Source organism: Trichomycterus rosablanca, chromosome 18 (genome assembly GCF_030014385.1).
Source record: "Trichomycterus rosablanca isolate fTriRos1 chromosome 18, fTriRos1.hap1, whole genome shotgun sequence".
NCBI classification, from domain to species: domain Eukaryota; kingdom Metazoa; phylum Chordata; class Actinopteri; order Siluriformes; family Trichomycteridae; genus Trichomycterus; species Trichomycterus rosablanca.
The window spans coordinates 15,229,502-15,250,342 of NC_086005.1; the positions used below are offsets into that span (position 1 = coordinate 15,229,502).

At 39.7% G+C, this 20,841-nt stretch overlaps 1 protein-coding gene across 1 annotated transcript in view; it reads left to right on the plus strand.

Annotated features, from left to right (window-relative positions):
• Nucleotides 1-20,841, plus strand: part of epb41l4a (erythrocyte membrane protein band 4.1 like 4A) — a 74,437-nt gene that overhangs the window by 42,528 nt on the left and 11,068 nt on the right. The window contains exons 7-12 of the mRNA XM_063013990.1: nt 7,964-8,051; nt 8,154-8,242; nt 9,206-9,269; nt 13,789-13,880; nt 18,273-18,350; nt 20,620-20,735. Coding sequence (XP_062870060.1) covers nt 7,964-8,051; nt 8,154-8,242; nt 9,206-9,269; nt 13,789-13,880; nt 18,273-18,350; nt 20,620-20,735 — 527 coding nt within the window. The remainder of the gene's footprint in view (nt 1-7,963; nt 8,052-8,153; nt 8,243-9,205; nt 9,270-13,788; nt 13,881-18,272; nt 18,351-20,619; nt 20,736-20,841) is intronic.

The window sequence follows — 20,841 nt, forward strand, 5'->3', positions numbered from 1 at the left end:
AGGGTGTTGTACAGTCAGCACGGGTCACCTAAGTACACAGGAAAATTTATAATTCATATTTCTAAATCCTGACATCTTTATTTTGTACTGAGCCACAATAATGCGAGCCTCAGGCAGTGACATGCACTTACTCGCTGCTTACCAACAGATAAACACAACACAATGTCAACATTATCGTCATGTCCCTTATAATCAGTCAGTGCAGAGTTTCTGAAACGATTCAGAAATTAATGTGGTATTAAAATTGCTTATCTATTGAGCTGCTTATTCTATGGAGGTTATGTCACATATCTGGCAACCCTGATCAGAAGCTTGAATAATAAATGACAGAACTGAAATAATCACACTCAGGAGGTGCAGCCTCCTGTGCTAGCCCACCACCGCTGAGATCCAGGTTCGAATCTCATCAGTGCTGTCGGGCATTTACACAGACATGATTAGATTCATTAACCCATTTATCTTGGCCAAAGTCATGGTGGGTCCAGTTCCACCAGGACACACTGGGCGCAGAGTAGAAATACCTTCTACCCCCATCCACAAACCCCCCCGTAAAACGGCACCTGTAACAGACCACTGCACCACCAAAGCGCTGAATACTTTTATATATGTAAAAGGGGCGGCACGGTGGCTAAGTGGGTAGCACTGTCGCCTCACAGCAAGAAGGTCCTGGGTTCGATCCCCAGGGGGGGCGGTCCGGGTCCTTTCTGTGTGGAGTTTGCATGTTCTCCCCGTGTCCGTGTGGGTTTCCTCCGGGTGCTCTGGTTTCCTCCCACAGTCCAAAGACATGCAAGTGAGGTGAATTGGAGATACTAAATTGTCCATGACTGTGTTCGATATAACCTCGTGAACTGATGAACCTTGTGTAATGAGCACCGTTTCCTGTCATGAATGTAACCAAATAAACAAACAAACAATATATTTAAAAAGCACAAAATGGGTATTCTTCTTCTTAAATTTTAAAATGACAGTTTAACATAGTCTTAAACCGTAATGGAATGTTAATGAAGATAAATAAATACATTTTACAACTCTATTTCTATAAAGTCATAAAATACATTAATTATACAGTATTACACCAAGCATGAGGGTTAAAGCTGGGTGGAATTTTCTTACACAAATGATTTATAGTGTTGGTGCATGAATACTTTGGAGGTTTGACCTTTTTATGGGCTTTCCAACTCCTGTCATGGAAGGAACACACCTGCTGAACCTGCTCATTGACGGCTCATTTCAATCAGGCATTTCTGAGTAGGGAATGCACTTTAGGGAACTCAGAGGTAGTTACATTTCTGTGAGCAGTGTGCATAATGGGATTTTGCTCTGCACAGCTTTGGTGTTAAGAATATAGATTGATTAGATTCTAATAACAGCTTTTACACACGTGTGTGTGAGAGAGAGGAAGAGAGAGAGAGGGTGAGAAAAACAGAAATGTCAGTAACTGGAAATCTTTTCTTATAGATTAAGATATCAAGTATTTCTTCTGATGCCATGTTTCTTAACCTACAGCAGTAGCTGTAAGAAGAAACACACTTGGGAGTGACTTAACAACACATCCTGTAAAACAACTTAATTTATTTATAGGGCAAAGTTTACAACACCCATAATACCTTTGTGAGAGGCACATGCCCTTAAACTCAACTTATTTTTAGGTAACTGATTGCACCACTTGAATCCACAGCAAAACATGTTCTGTGATTTAATACTTGTCTTCTATATTGCTACCGAGAAAGTGCAGCCCACTCGTCTTTGCAGAACTGCTTCAAATCTAATTTCTGGTGATATCACACAGCTTCTTGTTTCAGGTCTGACTGCAATCTACTGGGTCAGGACTTTAATTCTGTTTCATTTTTGGGATCACTGACCTGCTGTATAACACAATTACATTTCAGCTGATAAGCAGACAGTATTACATTCTTCTTAATTGTCTTTTGATAGTAAGCTGAATTCAGCGTTATGTCAAGAATGTCAAGTAGTCCTGGTCTTAATATGTACATTTACACTCAGCAGATATTTTTTTATCCAATGTGACTTACAATTACGAATGAATACAATTTGAGCAATTGAGCAATTAATAAAGCAAAGCACCACCACTCACATGTTTAACTGTTGATATAAACTTAAGCAATAGAACACGAGAGGTCACCTTCGGTTCGTGCCTGCGACCAAATCACAGCCGTGATGTTATTCGCGATAACACACGACCTCGAGTGTTCTATTGCTTTTATACAACAGTTTTTACAAAATAAAGAAAGAAAATAAATCAAAGAAGCCCTGAATTTCATATTAAATATGCTTTAATATTGACAATACCATCCGCCAAAAAGTAGTTCCACAACGAATATAAAGTTTAACACTTCAAAGCAGACATCCCAAGTTGCAAAAACTCATTTCAGGGAGGTAAGAACAAGAAGAAGAAGAAAGCAAGAACCTCCGAAGGGAAAAAAAGAAATAAAAAAACCTCTCGCACACACCAAAGGCTATGGATGAAAACAGAACTACTAGGAGCTGCTAACTGGCTTAACTAACTGTTCGCGTTACAAACACATTAATGTTCCCTAAATAGTGCACTAGATTGTGTATCAGATCATGGATATATGTTCCCTACATAGTGCACTAGATAGTGAATTAGACAATTGGTTATGTTCCCTACACAGTGCGCTAGATTGTATATCAGATAACGGATTTAAAACGCGACCGGAAAAAAAAGGCTGTGTTGCCTGCGTGCGCGTTTGTGTGCATGAAGCTTGTCGTTACTGGCAACGCGTCAGCGGAGTAATACCATTGTGGTGTGAAAAGACCGTGCTGTTGTCACGAATATCAGCACAGTTAGAACGCTTCTCAACCAATCAGATTGTAAGGTCGGAACTACCTGTTGTATAATACACATTATAGAATGCCTTTATCTGTCATATATACATATACAGGTGTACAGTACAATGAAATTCTTTCTTAGCACATCCCAGCTTGTTTAGAAGCCGGGGTCAGAGCGCAGGGTCAGACATTGTACGGCACCCCTGGAGCCGAGAGCGTTAAGGGCCTTGCTCAAGGGCCCAACAGTGACTGCATGGCAGAGCTGGGATTTCAACTCTAAACCTTTCAATTGACAGTCCAAAGCTCTACCCACTAGGCTACCATTGTCCCTAATGACAGTGCTGTCTGTTGATGAACATAGAAATGTTGGGAATCATCCAGATGTTTTTTGTTTGCAAATGTCAAACTGATTTTTGGTCTTGTTTAGAAGCAATCCTATCTGTGATCCCATGATTCAATTTTCGTACAGTTCCTTTCACATTGTGAAGTTCCAAATGCTGACATTGGCTAAATACACCGACCAGGCACGGCACCTGTTAGTGGGTGGGATATATTAGGCAGCAAGTGAACATTTTATCCTCAAAGTTGATGTGTTAGAAGCAAGAGCGTAAGGATTTGAGTGAGTTTGACAAGGGCCAAATTGTGATGGCTAGACAACTGGGTCAGAGCATCTCCAAATCTGCAGCTCTTGTGGGGTGTTCCTGCAGTGGTCAGTATCTATCAGAAGTGATCCAAGGAAGGAACAGTGGTAAACCGGTGACAGGGTCATTGGCGGCCATGTCTCATTGATGCACGTGTGGAGAGAAGGCTGGCCCGTGTGGTCCGATCCAACAGACGAGCTACTGTAGCTCAAATTACTGAAGAAGTTAATGCTGGTTCTGATAGAAAGTTGTCAGAATACTCAGTGCATCACAGTTTGTTGTGTATGGGGTGCATAGCCGCAGACCAGTCAGTTAGGAATGTGGTCATAATGTTATGCCTGATCGGTGTATGTCTGTATTTCCAAAATGTACCAAATGTTTTGGGGGGGGGGTTTCATTTAAAGATAATGGCTCTTTCTGTGGGTCAGTGGAACCTTAGAACATCAGAATTGGAACATCAGAATTGGATTGAACTTTTTGCAGATTAATCTTTTTTTTTTTTCCTTTTTCTCCCCCTTTAGCGCATCCAATTCGTGCTTCCTCTCTGTCTATGCCGAACCCTGCCCTGACCGAGGAGATCGAAGCTAACCCATATCCCCTCCGAAACATGAGCAGCAGCCGGTTGCATTTTTGCCACCCACACATTGATGAGTTCGGCTCCACCTAGCGTTGCATGCGGAGAGACACACCCTAAGGGCACTCTTCCTCATCTCTTGTGCAGGCGCCTCTAATCAGCCGGAAGAGGTCGTAATCGCATTCTGACAGAGAGAGACCCACATCCGGTTCTTTGTCCCACCCCCCAACTGAGCAACCGGCCAATCGTTGCTCATACAGCCGCCCAGCCTCGAACCAGGGAGGCAGAGCTGGATTCGAAACGATGTACTCAGAATCCAGCTCTGGTTGCAGCGTGTCTTTTTACCGCTGCGCCACCTGAGCGGCTTGCAGATTGATCTATTTTAACAATTGTTTTGCAGTTGTTCAGGAATTATCCTAGATTATGGTACAAGTTTCCCTGTAAAATGTTAAGGTGACAGAAATTAATGGTATGTGAGATGGATTTATATTCTACAGGGGTGAAATAACTGGCTGTTATTACATTAGATAACTTTGCTCTTTAAATAAGTGGGTATGTTTCACAAAATGTCAAATGGGGATTCGAGAACATGCATGACAGGTACATCAAGGTATTGTAAAACACATGTACACATTTGGCATAAAGTGTTGGGAGTCTTAACTTGTACCTTCCTATTACGCGCTCTGTCAGTAATGCATACAGGTAGCAACTTGGTGAGACATTTTTTAGACCAGATGATTTCAGTCTTTAGTTCTTCTGAGAGTCACTGTGTGTGTGTTTGTGTGTGTGTGTGTGTGTGTGTTTGTGATTTATGGCTGTCACATCTGTTGCGCAGTAGGTACTTAAGCTTCCTCTTCAGCTCTCTAAATTGCCTTCAGTTTCGATTCATTACCAGTGTGTTTCTAGCTCTTGAGCTGCTGTTAGGAGTTAATCTGCTGAGGAAGATGAGAAATCGGTCAGAGGGGATTGATTTTTGTTCGCTCTGTGTCTCAGTGATGGACTAAGTGATACTCTATAAGCTCTGGCTGAGGTCTGTTAGAACAAAGAATGCGAAGGAAAAACAAAGAGCTAAAGAAGTCATGGTTAGGGCAATGAAGACCATGCAAAGAAATGAGAATGTCAGGGTTCAAATTAATAAAAGAAAGGGATAAAAACCATTATATGCAAGAATGAGCCTAGGAATCATGTCCCAGCCTCACACCCTGGTCTCCTCTATTTCATTTCAAGTCAGTAGATAGCTGAGAGTCAGGCTGTGCATTTATTATTTTTTCCAACAGAGAACAAATCCCAATCTTTTTTTTATAGTTAAATGAAAGGGGCACAAACAGCAGTTTCCCTGCAGTAAATAACAGGGCATTTATGACAGGGCATCTGCAATCATCTCTTACTCCACCCAGTCTCTCATTGCCTCCAGCAGGCTGCTGACAGAAGGGAAATTCACACTGCATTCTTTGATACAGCATAAATAAAACACTTTATAACAGAGCATTTAGCGTACCTTTATGTCTGCTCTGTAGCTCGTTTTTCCTGTTCCGGTTTACCTCTCTTTCAGCATCTAATCTCAGTGTTATCATGTCCGTGACAGGCACTCAAGTGTGCACTGCTCAATTTAAAATTGGTGTGTTTAAAATTCTTGCTGTCCACTTTCCAATAGTAGTAAGATCTTACCAATGAGAAAGCAAAATAATTCTATTAAAAACATGATTCGTGCATCAGACAGTGAATATTATCTTTCTAGCATTAACCATTTCTAACAACATTTTAAGCATAAAACATTTTAAGCATGGTGATTAAGATCACCAGCTTGCTGGCTGAAGCATCGTCTCTCCTCTGCTCCTTGTGCAGCCTAATGTGATGAGTTTTATATTTATACCCAAATATTCCATAATATTTCATAAAGATACTCCAGGGGATCATAAAACAGTCCAGATACATTGTGCTATGTGTTTTGATTGTTTTGTCGACTGGCTGTTTACTTGTGTGTTTACTGTGTAGTCCCAGTTTGTTTTAAAGTTAAATTTAAAAAAAAATTCCTTTAAGTACTTTATTGTTAGTTGGCTTGATTAGAAAAGGTTCCAGGTGTATAGGCACAAACAAAACCTATTAATACAACCTTTGTTATAATATACACGAGGTGTGAATGATCATAATGTTGTACTATATGCATGTCTATTTTTCTTTTTAAATATATTTAGTTTAATGATTGACTAATGCTGCTGGGTGGGAGGGCCGAAGGGATTTCTCTGCTTTCTTACTGCTGCAGTTATGGCCTCTGCTAGCTGGTCAATGGCAATTGCACAGAGACGGGGGATAAAGGGGAGTAGTGCATGACTCTCCATATGAGATACTGATCCCTGTGTAAACCTGCCTCATGCAAATGAAAAGAACAGATAGGGCATGCATTTGGTACTCAGTGTACGGGCTTGCAGCAGTGGAAAATAGATTTAAAAGTGTAATTAGTAGGGCTGACTTGATACCACTTTTTTATGTCCGATACAGATACCGACACTGCAAATTGAGTATTTGCCGATACCGATACCAATCCGATACCGTCATTTCTCCTAATAATACATGTCTCAATGCACCATGGTTAAACTAGCTATCTAAATAACAATGCTCAGACTGTGAAACAAATATTCTACAGGAATAAATACAGAACCTACAACATCACACTTACACAAAACTGCTGTTTTTATTTTCACTTTTACACACAGAACATTTAGCAACATTTTTGGCTTGTTTAACAGCACCGTACAAACATTTAAAATCAAATTTAAAGTGCAACTTTATCTGTATTTAACAAATAAATTATAATTTCAATTTAAAATTCTAGATCTGTCAACTCTCAAGTCTACACCTTGAAGAGGCAGTGAAAATATTCTAAAATAAATAATACAAAATATTATTTATAAACAATAAAAATGAAACAAACGTAATAAACAAATGTATTTATCTTGTCCCGGCTTGGAGATCTCTCACATCCTCAACAGAATTTAATCCATTAGTGTTATTTAATAAAACAAACTACACTGTTTCCCGTTTAGCCACAGACGTCCTCTTCAAAATCCAGCAGGGTTTTTTAATAACCGCACTTTGGATTTTAATAAAATAATCTAAAAACATGACAGAACTTTAACGGAAAATCTCAACCAAACTCTCAGTCAATTCTAATTGGTATATCGCGTTTGACTGACATCCACATCTTTCAATTGTAGACACTTTATACGACATGCCGTTAAACAGTTTTTTTTTGTTGTGCTAAAATGCTAAAAGTTTAAGTAGATCAGTGTGTTTTAACTTCTGAATGGCCTTATTTACATTAAGTTTTATTTATATTAAGTGTTATTTACATTAAGTGTTATTTACATTAAGCAACAGTATCAGATCGGATTACATGTTTTTTTTCTTCCGATATCCGATCCAGTGATTTGGGCCAATATCGGATCAGTGCCAGCCCTAGTAATTAGTACAACTAGATTAGGAGAAAAAGGGAAACATTTATAAATCGGAAAAAATCTACACATCAGTGTGTTCCCTTCACCTCATTAAGAGTTACTCACTACAGCTGGGGCAATGTTTTATGAGCTTATCTGAGCTTTAGCTCATGGCTGAGTCCACTCATTATTCTACCCCCAGCTTTCCTTATGGGGAATTCAGTTGGTAAATGGTAGCACCTTTTTGTTTTTACTAAGCTGCCATGGCATCTTGCATACACCTAAGGCACATGTACGTCATGGCAATCTTGGGATTTATTTTGATTTCTGCAACTGTTCTGTGAATGACTAAATAACACACTTCTTTTTATAAGAATTAAATTGCCTGTGGTATTTTTGAAAATATGCAGGGCAGCTTTAGTATCCGATTCCTGAACAGGGCAAGTAACAGATCACATGATCAGTGTTATTTTAGAAGGTTTATTATGTTTTGTTCTGTGCAGGGGTCAGACTCCCTCTGAAGCTGAAATGAATTATTTAAATATCGCCAAAACACTGGAGATGTATGGAGTAGATCTTCACCCTGTGTTTGTAAGCAGAATTTATGTTCTCTACTCTTTTGAATAAAAATTGTATTGCTATTATAATATTTACATTGATTGAGCAGAAATAAAGTAACTTTTTTCTTTTCAGGGAGAGAAACAGTCTGAATATTTTCTGGGACTAACACCAATTGGAGTTGTAGTGTACAAAAATAAAACTCAAGTTGGAAAGTATTTCTGGTTGGTAAAGTTACCAAGAATTATACTGTACAGCATTATGTTACTTTACTTGATCAGCCATAACATTAAACCCACCTCCACTCACTGTCTATTTTATCAGCTCCACTTACCATACCATTGACTGTAGTCCATCTGTTTCTCTACATACCTCTTTAGCCTGCTTTCACCCTGTTCTTCAATGGTCAGGACCACTACAGAGCAGGTATTATTTAGGTGGTGGATCATTCTCAGCACTGCAGTGACAATGACGTGATGGTGGTGGTGTGTTAGTGTGTGTTGTGCTGGTATGAGTGGATCAGACACAGCAGTGCTGCTCGAGTTTTTAAATACCGTGTCCACTCACTGTCCACTCTATTAGACACTCCTACCTAGTCGGTTCACCTTGTAGATGTAAAGTCAGAGACGATCTCTCATCTATTGCTGCTGTTTGAGTTGGTCATCTTCTAGACTTTCATCAGTGGTCACAGGACGCTGCCCACGGGGTGCTGTTGGCTGGATATTTTTGGTTGGTGGACTATTCTCAGTCCAGCAGTGACAGTGAGGTGTTTGAAAACCCCATCAGCGCTGCTGTGTCTTATCCACTAATACCAGCACAACACACACTAACACACCACCACCATGTCAGTGTCACTGCAGTGCTGAGAATGATCCACCACCTAAATAATACCTGCTCTGCGGTGGTCCTGTGGGGGTCCTGACCATTGAAGAACAGCATGAAAGGGGGCTAATAAAGCATGCAGAGAAACAGATGGACTACAGTCAGTAATTGTAGAACTACAAAGTGCTTCTATATGGTAAGTGGAGCTGATAAAATGGACAGTGAGTGTAGAAACAAGGAGGTGGTCATAATGGTATGCCTGATCGGTGCTTAGTGCATTCAACTGTACTTTTCAGAACCTACAAAATAACATATTAAGTTCCTTTTTTATTACCAAATTTTAATATCTTCTTTTTTCGTTTCAGGCCAAGAATTACAAAGGTGTTTTTTAAAGAAACACAGTTTGAGCTGCGTGTTCTAGGAAAAGATGTGAGTTTTACCTCTAATCATTATTATTATTATTATTGTTCAAATTAATCATTTATTAATGTTAATTAGCATTTTTATAAAGCAAAATGTTGGCAATAAATTAGCATAAATAAATTATTCATTTCAAGTCAGTGATTTAGGGCGAAGTCAGACGAGCTTGCAAGCAAGAATTAAGCAGAGCAGGAAGAACCAGTGAGAGCTGTTGTGGTCCTAAATTAACTACTTCTTCTTCTTCTTCTTTCGGCTTTTCCCTTTTCAGGGGTTGCCACAGCGAGTCATCCTCCTCCATCTCACTCTGTCCACTGCGTCCTCTTTCCTCACCCCAACTACTTCCATGTCCTCTCTAACTGCATCCATATACCTCCTCTTTGGTCTTCCTCTTTGTCTTTTTCCTGGCAGCTGCATATCTAACATCATTCTACCAATATACCCACTGTCCCTCCTCTGGACATGTCCAAACCATCTCAGTCTGGCCTCTCTAACTTTATCTCCTAGTTGTTTAACCTGTGCTGTACCTCTGATTATCTCATTCCTAACCTTATCCATCCTTGTCACTCCCAAGGAGAACCTCAACATCTTCATTTCTACCACTTCCAGTTCTTTCTCCTGTCTTTTTGTCAATGCCTCTGTCTCCGAACCATACAACATAGCTGGTCTCACCACTGTCTTGTAAACTCTTCCCTTGACCCCTGCTGTCACCCTTTTGTCACAAATCACTCCTGAAACTTTTCTCCATCCACTCCATCCTGCCTGGACTCTCTTCTTGACCTCTTTACCACACTCCCCATTTTCCTGAACAGTCGACCCTAAGTACTTTAAGTCCTTCACCTTTGTGACTTCTGCTCCTTGTAGCCTCACTGTTCCACCTGTCTCTCTCCCATTCACACACATGTACTCTGTCTTGCTACGGCTGACTTTCATTCCTCTTCTTTCAAGTGCATATCTCCACCTCTCCAAGTTATCTTCCACCTGTTCCCTGTTCTCACCACAGATCACAATATCATCTGCAAACATCATAGTCCATGGGGATTCCTGCCTGACCTCATCTGTTAGTCGGTCCATCACCAAAGCAAACAAGAAGGGGCTCAGAGACGATCCTTGATGTAGTCCCACCTCCACCTTGAAGCTATCTGTCACTCCTACAGCACATCTCACCACTGTCCTGCTGTCCTCATACATGTCCTGTACCAGTCTGACATACTTCTCCACCACTCCAGATTTCCTCATACAACACCACAGCTCCTCCCTTGGCACTCTGTCATACGCTTTTTCTAAATCAACAAAGACACAATGAAGTTCTTTCTGACCCTCTCTGTACTTCTCCATCAGCATCCTCAAAGCAAAGATGGCATCTGTGGTACTCTTTCTTGGCATGAAACCATACTGCTGCTCACAAATAGTTACCTCTTGTCTAAGTCTAGCTTCCACAACTCTCTCCCAGATCTTCATTGTGTGACTCATCAACTTAATTCCCCTGTAGTTGTTACAACTCTGTACATCACCCTTGTTCTTAAAAATGGGCACCAGCACACTTCTCCTCCATTCCTCTGGCATTTTCTCACTCTCAACAATGCCATTGAATAATTGAGTCAGAAACCTCACTGCCATCTCACCTAGACATTTCCATACTTCCACTGGTATGTTATCAGGTCCAACTGCCTTCTCTTTCTTCATCCTCTTCAAAGCTTTCCAAACTTCATTCTCATTGATCTTTTCTACTTCCTGATCCACCGTTCCTATGACCTCTACTCTTCTTTCCCTTTCATTCTCTTCATTCATTAGCTCCTCAAAGTACTCTTTCCATCTTCCCATCACACTCTCCTCACTTGTTAGAACATTACCATTCTTATCTTTGACAAGTCTAACCTGCTGCACATCCTTTCCAGCCTGATTCCTCTGTCTGGCCAATCTATACAAGTCCTTCTCTCCTTCCTTAGTGTCCAACCTCTCATACAACTCCTCATACGCCTTCTGCTTTGCCTTTGCTACCTCTCTTTTTGCCTTACGTTTCATCTCCTTATATTCCTGTCTACTTTCGTCAGTCCTGTCAATGTCCCATTTCTTCTTGGCTAACCTCTTCCTTTGAATCGGTTCCTGCACTTCACTATTCCACCACCAGGTTTCCTTATCATCTTTTCTCTGTACAGATGCCACACCAAGTACCTTCCTACCTGTCTCTCTAATCACTGTTGCTGTAGTAGCCCAGTCATCTGGAAGCTCTTTCTTACCACCCAGAGCCTTTAACAGCTCCTCTCTGAACTCTTCACCACATTCCTCCTTCCCCAGCTTCCACCATTTGGTCTTCTTCTCTGATTTGACACTTTTTCTCTTCTTCACAACAACAGTCATTCTACACACCACCATCCGATGCTGTCTGGCCACGCTCTCCCCTGCCACAACCTTACAGTCCCCAATCTCCGTCAGGTTTCCTCTTCTACACAGAATGTAGTCTACTTGTGAACTCCTTCCTCCACTCTTATAGGTCACCCTATGTTCCTCCCGTTTTTGGAAATAAGTGTTGACTACAGCCATTTCCATCCTCTTGGCAAAATCCACCACCATCTGTCCTTCCTGGTTCCTTTCCTTGACACCAAACCTACCCATCACTTCCTCATCTCCTCTGTTTCCTTCACCAACATGTCCATTTAGGTCTGCTCCTATCACCACTCTCTCCTCCCTGGGAATACTCTCTATCACTTCATCTAGATCCTTCCAGAACTTCTCTTTTTCTACCTCTACCTTCAGACCCATCACCCTATCTGACACTCTTTTCACCTCTACTACGTTCTTTGCTAACTCCTCTTTCAAGACCACCCCTACTCCATTTCTCTTTCTATCCACACCATGGTAAAACAGTTTAAACCCTGCTCCAATACTGTAAGCCTTGCTGCCCTTCCACTTGGTCTCTTGAACACATAAAACATCTACCTTCCTTCTCTGCATCATGTCAGCCAGCTCTCTACCTTTGCCTGCCATTGTCCTCACATTTAGAGTTGCCATCCTCAGTCCTACACTCTTGACTTTCCTCCTCTCTTTCTGTCTCCTGACACGTTTCCCTCCTCGCGGTCTTCGACTAACAGTAGCACAATTTCCACCGGCACCCTGTTTGTCAACAGCACCAGCGGCGGTCGTTGTTAACCCGGGCCTTGAGTCCCCAGTACTGATCATTGTATTTATTAAATAAAATTTTAAACAATACAATTTCTAAACATCTAACTGAAATAATTAACACTAAACTTAATGTTTTCTACCCCCCCCCCCAAAAAAAAAGACTATATACATACTGTTTTTATCTCTTAGATACCAGAGGTTTTCTCATGTTAACTCTTACTGCAGTCTCTTAAAAAAGAACTGTTTTGCATACTGACATCATTTCCTGGAGCTCACATAATCTTTTTTAGAGGGAAAACAACTGTGGAAGATGAGTGGCTAACTCCTCATTTTAATGTTATTTTTTCCACATTTTATCCTTTATCTTCATTTAGTCTTATATGGTCAACCATAACATGTCCACCCTGTTATGGGATATATGAGAAAAAGCAACACGATTTGATAATTTTAAAAATGATCACACTAAAAAGAAGAGAATTCTTTGTCTGAATTCACTTTTATTCTAGCATGGTTTTGCTCACTCGCTAGCTAATGGCTAATTTTATGTCAGAATGTCCACCCTGTTATGGTCCACCCTGTTACAACCTAATACGTAACAGGGTGGACGCAACAGTGTAAATGAGGTGCATGTTTAATTTCGCTTGACCAATATTGGTTTGGAAAAGTATAACACGTCCTTTTTATAACAAAACATGAAAAACAAATTAAAACAGTGTTTCATTTTCAAAAATTGTTAAGGTCCAAAAGGCACCCAATCCCAGGAATGACCCAAATATTAAATAAAGTGGATACTAATTACAGTGCAGCCCATGTGAATGTCAGGACACATCTTGTTGCTCAACACATTTCTGACTTGTTAATAACTAGAGTCCGTCTCAAAAACTAGTGAGCTCTCTACATACACAGCGTCATAGAGAGCGTCATAGACAGCGGTGATAAGTGTGCACCCACCTCTATCACAGGATTTAATAACAGGTTATCATTGTTGTTTTATAAAAGCCTAACAAATTAGTAGAAAATCTGGCTTTGTCATCCCATAATTTAACATGTAAATATTTGTTAGATGATTATGTGTGCTGAGAGAAAGGGAAACCTTAAATTGGAATATGACAGCCTGTAAAGCTGAGAAACTGTGTGACCTCGTGTGGTGGACTGATGAGAAAAATCATTATTGGACTGGGACTCAAAGAACCATCAGGCATCAAATGAGCTTTTACTAAATTCCCACACACTCAAACTTCTAAGCATCAATTTATTTTGTAAACAAAGTGGTGGTTCCCTGAAGAACACATCCAATCTAGTAAGAACATGCTAATCATGATTTCCCTTGTCTTTTAAAAGACCTCTAGTGGCAACAGAGCAATTTCCATGTTCTAATTTCATTCATTTCATGTTTTTTTTTTTGCAGTGCAATGAAACGTCCTTCTTTTTTGAAGCTCCAAGCAAGACGGCGTGTAAGAATCTGTGGAAGTGCTGTGTGGAACACCACACCTTCTTCAGGTCAGAAAGCACTATGAACTCTGACCTCTTAGCAAACAAATTAGAGAGCCATGGTGAGAGGGAGGACAGTTTTGGGTTTTCTGCCACAAAGGCTCTAAAACAGCAATAAAACCAGAATTTACCCACCATGTTAGCTTGTTTATTTTCTGTAAACTGCACTAGTTCTGGGTCAGTCTTAGGTCAGTCCTAAAGGAAAGTTGAATTCCAGGTGTTACAATATGATTAAGAACATTGGAACAGCTCCTGGGGAACCACCTTTCCTTTTTAGGGGACATTATTGTCTTTATACAAAAAACTCTAACGAAGCTATTTTTAAATATCTGTGTACATTTACTTAATTGTATTGATTGTGAGATTAGATTCACTTTAGTAAATAATAAGGAATTTTAAATAAATACTAAATAATGAGAAATTGAGGATGCATTTTGTTGCGTCAGATTGTAGTGATTGCTTAGATTTAGATTGTGCATTAATATACATTATATTAATAATTTATGTTGCCCTGTGCTGTACTGTTGCCTTATCCAGAGTGTATCTCTAAATTATAATCAGAATAAAGGAGTAAATGAAGATGAATAAATAGCAAAATCACCAAAACACATAAAAACTAATTTGGTTTGCATTTGTCAAATTGTAAAACAACACATTCTTTAATTTCCACAGCTATATTAATGCTATCGACATATCGATATTTGACTTTGATTTTGAAAAAATCCTGTTGAGTTCTTAGGAGAATAAAAAAGCTAGCTGGTGGGGAGTACTTAATGCAGTCTTTTTCTTCACATACTGGTAATCCCTGTGTGAAACTGTGCTGGCTCGGAAAGATAAAAGCAGATGTGTCAGGAAACAGAGACTGGAATCAGATTACTTTCTAAAGCAGGACTTAGTCTGAGGAGATACCATGGTAAAACGCTTGGTGCATGGTAAAGTGCTACAGTGGCTTAGTAGGAACCGTACTGGAGTATCAATTAAACAGTTTCAATAGTTTAATCCCTACCAATGCAAACCTGCCACTGTTACTGCCACTGCCATTTGGCCACTGAGCAAGTCCAAATTGTTGGGATTGTATCAGTGTCAGTTATTCTGTGCTTTGGATAAAAGCATCTACCAAAAGCCTTAATGTAAATTTAAAACTTTGGGTATTAATATGCAGTTGATCCCCCCTTTGCTGCTGCTATGGCTCGCTTATTGTTAGACTTTAAAACATGATTGAGAAGATTGTCTTAGTTTTAGGCACAAGAGCATTTGTGAGGTCCCTCATATTAGGTGATGAGATTTTAAATGCCATTCAAAAGTTGAGGTCAGATCTTTGTGCAGGCCAGCAAGGTTCTCCAACACCAGTGTTTTTTCAAACAAAAAGTGACCCACATTTTGTCCATGATTTAAACCTTGACCCAGGCAACACAAACAATGCATCAAAACAAAACATAGCCGCTCAGGTGGCGCAACGGCCATCCGGCTGGGCGGCTATATGAACAACGATTGGCTTGTTGTTCATACAGGGTGGGATAAGCCGGAGAGGGACCTCATAACTGAAGCAATTACGACCTCTGCTGGCTGATTGATGGCGCCTGCACAGAGTGTGGCTCTCTGTACACAAAGCTGATCCACATAGGAACTCGCCTGTTGCAGGTGAAAAGATGCAGTAGGCTACTGTACACATGTCGGAGGGGGCGTGTGACAGTCTCCCTCAATCAGAAGTGGGGATCAGCATCAGTAGAGAGGAAGCGTAATGCAATCTGGTAATTGGATACGACTAGATTGGGGGGGGGGGGGGGGGGTTGCGAAAAAATGCAAAAAAACACACAAAACAATATATACTTAATTAATGAAAATGGTGGCAATCTGGTCCCACTGGGGTTTACAAGATATAACATAAAGCCTCAACAAAATGGCGTTCATGTACAAGTTAATTTTTTTGTTATGTACCTGTTGAAATCATTTTACTTTGACAATTTTACATTTTCTGTAACCCATTTTTTTGGCTTGTGGCCCATCCAAGGGTCACGACCCAGGGTTTGAAAAACCCTGTTCTAAACCATACTCTGTGAACTATAGACTTTGCTTTGTGTACAGAGCCATTGTCATGTTGAAACAGTCAAGGGTCTTCCCTTAACTGCTGCTATAATGGTAAGAACTCACAATTTTTTTAAATGTCATTGTACACTCAAGCATTACGATTTCTCATTACTGCACTACAGAACCCAATTCAAACCATCAAAAACAGCTCCAGGCCAGTGCTCCTCCGTCATGAACTCTACATGCCACTGTGGTAGCCAACTATCCACCAAATCCAGAGTTTCTTTCTCAGATGGTCAAGTTCTAATGAAATTTATCACTGCAGAGAATTACTGCTACAGCTTTAGAATACATTGATGTTGTGCTTTTCACCACTCCAGCCAATGCTTGGTATTCCACATGGCGATCTTATCCTTGTGTACAGATACTTTAAAAAACCTGATATATGAATCCCACTGAATAACAGTTCTTGTGATGATATTGCTTCTTTTGGCAATTTGGAACATCATACTTGCTTGGAGTGTTGCTACCAAGGACAGACATTTTAGGTGCTACACAATTGTGCCCTCTGAAATGTTATTCTTTTAGCTTTTCCAAGTTTTTTTTTTTTTATGCATTTTCTTCCCATTTCCTCCCGATTTAGCGCACTCAACTTTGTCTTTCGCTGCTGAGAGATACCAGATTCCATCCAAGGAGAGCACGTCGCTGTACACGCCTCTTTCGACACGTGTACAGCCCTCCTCTTCTCGCCCCTGCATTCTGCATTCCGCCAATCAGGGTCCTTACACAGCGTATGAAGACCCACCCTGCAGATACGGTGGCCAATTAGTATCTGCTGCAGGCACTGCCAATTATGCCCACCAGATGGCGCCCAGCCGACCAGTGGCAACTGCTTTTCGAGTTTTTGTTTTACAGCTGAGCTGTTGTTTCTAAAAAAATACTCCCAATAACAGCACTTATAGCTGAGAAATTGGAAGTAGGACATTAGAGCAATTGGTTTGTGTGAACAGCAACATTATACAGTATAATTGTCATGCTGAAAGCCACTACATCTTTCACTTTTACCCATTCTACCACCAAGGTTAGAAAAACCACGACCACAGAAGGCTTTCCAGAATCCAGAGTTAGCCAAATCCACTAGTCCAGGTGTTTTTACCCAGGTAACAGTTTTATATATTATTGTACAGTAGGCTGGTATTGCAATGTGTGCAGGGCAATGAGGGCAATAAACCCTTCTTCACAATGTATTGTACTTAATGAAAAACCTGAAATTGCAAGCTTCTGCTAGTAAATAATAGAACAAAATCTATTATTTTAGAATAAATTTCTATTATTATCCTGATTGTGCTGCATAAATTGTACAATTAAGAATCAGTGTGGCAACACGAAGAGTCGTTTATTTATACTTAACTCAAGCACAATCCACTGTGAAATTAAATTAAAACATTTATAGCAGAATTACTAGTAATTTAACATACATTTGGCATTAAAAGAATAAAAAAAATCATTGTTTGCTTGTAAAATAAATAAACTAAGAGATTATTATACACAACCTCATTTCTGAAATCCCTAGAAATATAAAACATAAAACACAGTTCCTTTATTTTTGTCTTTTTCCCCATAACTTGTAAGACAGAGGCCAGCTGTTCATAAGTAAAGTTTAATTAGGTGAATTAAATGTTGAAAACTCTACCGTGCTTTTCCCTTATTAATATTCAAAGCATTAAAGTGCACCTCTGTAAAACGAGCATGGCTTAACACTGCAGCGGACAAGTTAAAAGCCTACACATAATGAAAATGTCAGCACAAAATTAGCTGCGCAGTAAAAACCTGCTCTGTGTTTTAGTAATAATAATGAACATTTTTGAAACCATCCCTGTAGACTTTACTTTATTTTAGTGTATCTACAATGCTGCAATAGCATTCAGATTTTAGTTAGTCATGGTCAGTCAGTAGAAAAGTATTTGCTAACAATAGTATTTATCTTTATTTAAAATATTATTTTCAGGGTCAGGGCGGGTCCAGTTTTACTGGAAATACTCCACCAGAAGGCATGAATACCCTGCACAAGGCATCAATCTATTGCAGGGCTTCAGTCATTCCCCCTTCAGACATAGCCAAAATTCACTACGTTTGAATCTTCATGATGTTTAATATAATCCACAACCAGCCAAGTGTCTACACTGACATGATAGGCTTGGGGGTGATTGGATGGCTGAAGCCCTGAGAAGGATTGACTCCCTGTCCATGACATTCCTGCCTTGCTTCCAGTTGACCCACCATGACCCTAACCAGAATAAAGCTATTGATGAAAATGAAAATAAAATACATGTATGTGCTGTTGTTTTATTAAAATATTAAATGTGTTTACAGGATGCCAGAGAATGACTCCAACACACTGACAAGCAAGCTTTCCAAATTCAGCTCTCTGGGTTCCAGACATCGTTACAGGTGAGAAACAGATTGGTATTCTGACACGTATAATTAGCACCCTACTAAATTCACGGGATATTACAGATTTTTTAAAGAGAAGTGCCACATACCACAGCAGTCATTAAATAACACACACAAATTGAATAATGTGCGTGTTTTGACACCCCCCTTCCTGCGTCCACATAATTAGTTGGTAGTTTTTCAAACTCAGTTACCCGAGTAGTGTTTTTAGCTGCTTTAGACTTCAACATCTTGGACATTTTGTCTAACCAATTGCTAATATAACCGAGCATCTTTAGAGTTTATAAAGTAAAAAATAAACTGTATATAGACAAATTATGAGGAGCATAAAACTTGCTTGTTCATTTAAGGCGAAGCACACACTACAGAGAGATGATCACGTGTAGAGAAGCACACTTTTCCATTGGTTATGGAATTTTCAAAGAGGTAAAAATGCACTTAGTACATAAACACATACATCAAACATTGTCAGCACACTACACCACAGAAAAGTCTGTTACACTAACTTGATTGCCGTATATTGCGCCTCATATTTCATACGCTCCGCGAATGAAAAACGTTAAATCGCTAAACACAAACGTTCAATTTAGAATTTCACAAGAAATTGCATATTACACTGGAAACGTCTCTTTTTTTTTTTCACGGCTGTGAATGAGGTAGGGCCTTACGCATAGTGCATTTGAACTATAATAACTTAAAAACAAAGTGAAAAAGTACAATGAAGACGGACCAGCAGCTACTTCATATGTTAAATATTTTATTATTGCAGGTTATTGTCCAGGGCACTCAGATGGTGCAACCCTGACCAGGATAAAGCAGTGGTAAAACATAAAAATTAAATAAACGAAACATTGTACATATTAGAGCAGCCTTTCTCAACCGGGGTGCCGCGGCACCCTGGGGTGCCGTCTGGCTTCGTCAGGGGTGCCATCAAAACTATTCTGACGTAACTGATATTATGAAATAAATGTAAAATACAAAAAGGCAACTTAACTTAAATGTAGACCATTAGCCGCGTCAAACATCAAAATTTGTCTCACACGCCCCTTTCCCCATGCTACAACGTCAACACGGGTTGCGTGCGCTGCCTATAGTGATGAGTCGTTCGCGAACGATCCGATTCTATTGAACGGCTCTTTAAAATGAACAAAAGGAACCGAGTCGCGCCTCTGGGAGCCGTTATAATATATATTTATATTTCTGTGCAGTTCTTATCGGCTGTAATTCAACCATTCCGCTTCCATCAGTAGAGGGAATTAATCAGTCATAATAAGAGCTGTTTATTGTCGAAATTCAAATCACTTTCAGTATCGCGGAGAGAGCAAGCGACACACACACACACACACACACACATGCAGAGAGAGAGAGAGAGAGAGAGAGAGAGAGAGAGCTCATTACCTCATTAATGTAAATATTGTATTTTTTATTGTTATTATTTTGCACTGTTTTATTAATATTTTATTCAATTTTATATTTTTGCACATGTAACTGTTTTGTATATATTTGTTCTTTTTTATTGTTATTTTTATTATTTCTCTGTAACTGAGCTTTGGCAGTACGAATGTCCTTATTTGTCATGCCAGTAAAGCTTCTTCTGAGTTTAAGTTTGAGAGCCGTAACCGAGCTACAGAAAAACCATGCAGACAATGAGCAGTGCTAGTGGTATAATGACAAATAATTGAGAAATAAGAGGATTGTTCTAAAACCTAATGTAATGCAACCACAGTACGTCTCATCCCTGTAGTGTTTTTGTGTGTTAGCAGTCTGAGTGAGGCAGAATGTAAGTTTTTTAATACATTTTAGACTGGGGTGACTTGAGATTTTGAATACTTTTAAAGGGTGCCGTGACTGAAAAAAGGTTGAGAAACACTGTATTAGAGCATTAAATTAAAAGCAGGGCAGCTTAATAACACATCTTGTTTAATTATTTTATAGCTTTTAGGAGAAGCATGGATGGAACATGCTGTTGTAGTACTATGGTTTAGCTATTGTTGCTAATCAATTATTTAGCTACACTCCAGTGCAGTCCTTAAACTACTCTATAATTTATAGTATTGTCTAAAGAAAGATTTCCGGGGTTTAGAAAAAGAACTAAAAGTCTGAAGCATCATGTTCATGCAAACTGAGCTGCATGTACCTCCATATTGTTTTACTTGTGGTATTTTCTTTTCAGGTCTTTTAACAGTGTGTATTGTTTATAGAGTTATAATTACATAGAAACCACATAATGAGTACATTTTCTTGTATTCTTTTCCATTTGAACTAGTGGGAGAACGGCCATGCAGATGGGAAAAGATCAGTGTGTCGGTTTACCCAGAGAGAATCTGGAGGTGGTGCGCACCCGCAGTAAGACTTATCCAAAAAGAAGCACTCAACCAACAGGTTAGCACACCTGCCATAAATATGCTGCCTACTCAACATTACATTGCTGTCATTCCTAATTTACATTATTGTCTTTATATACGAACTCAGACGAAGCTGTTCTTGA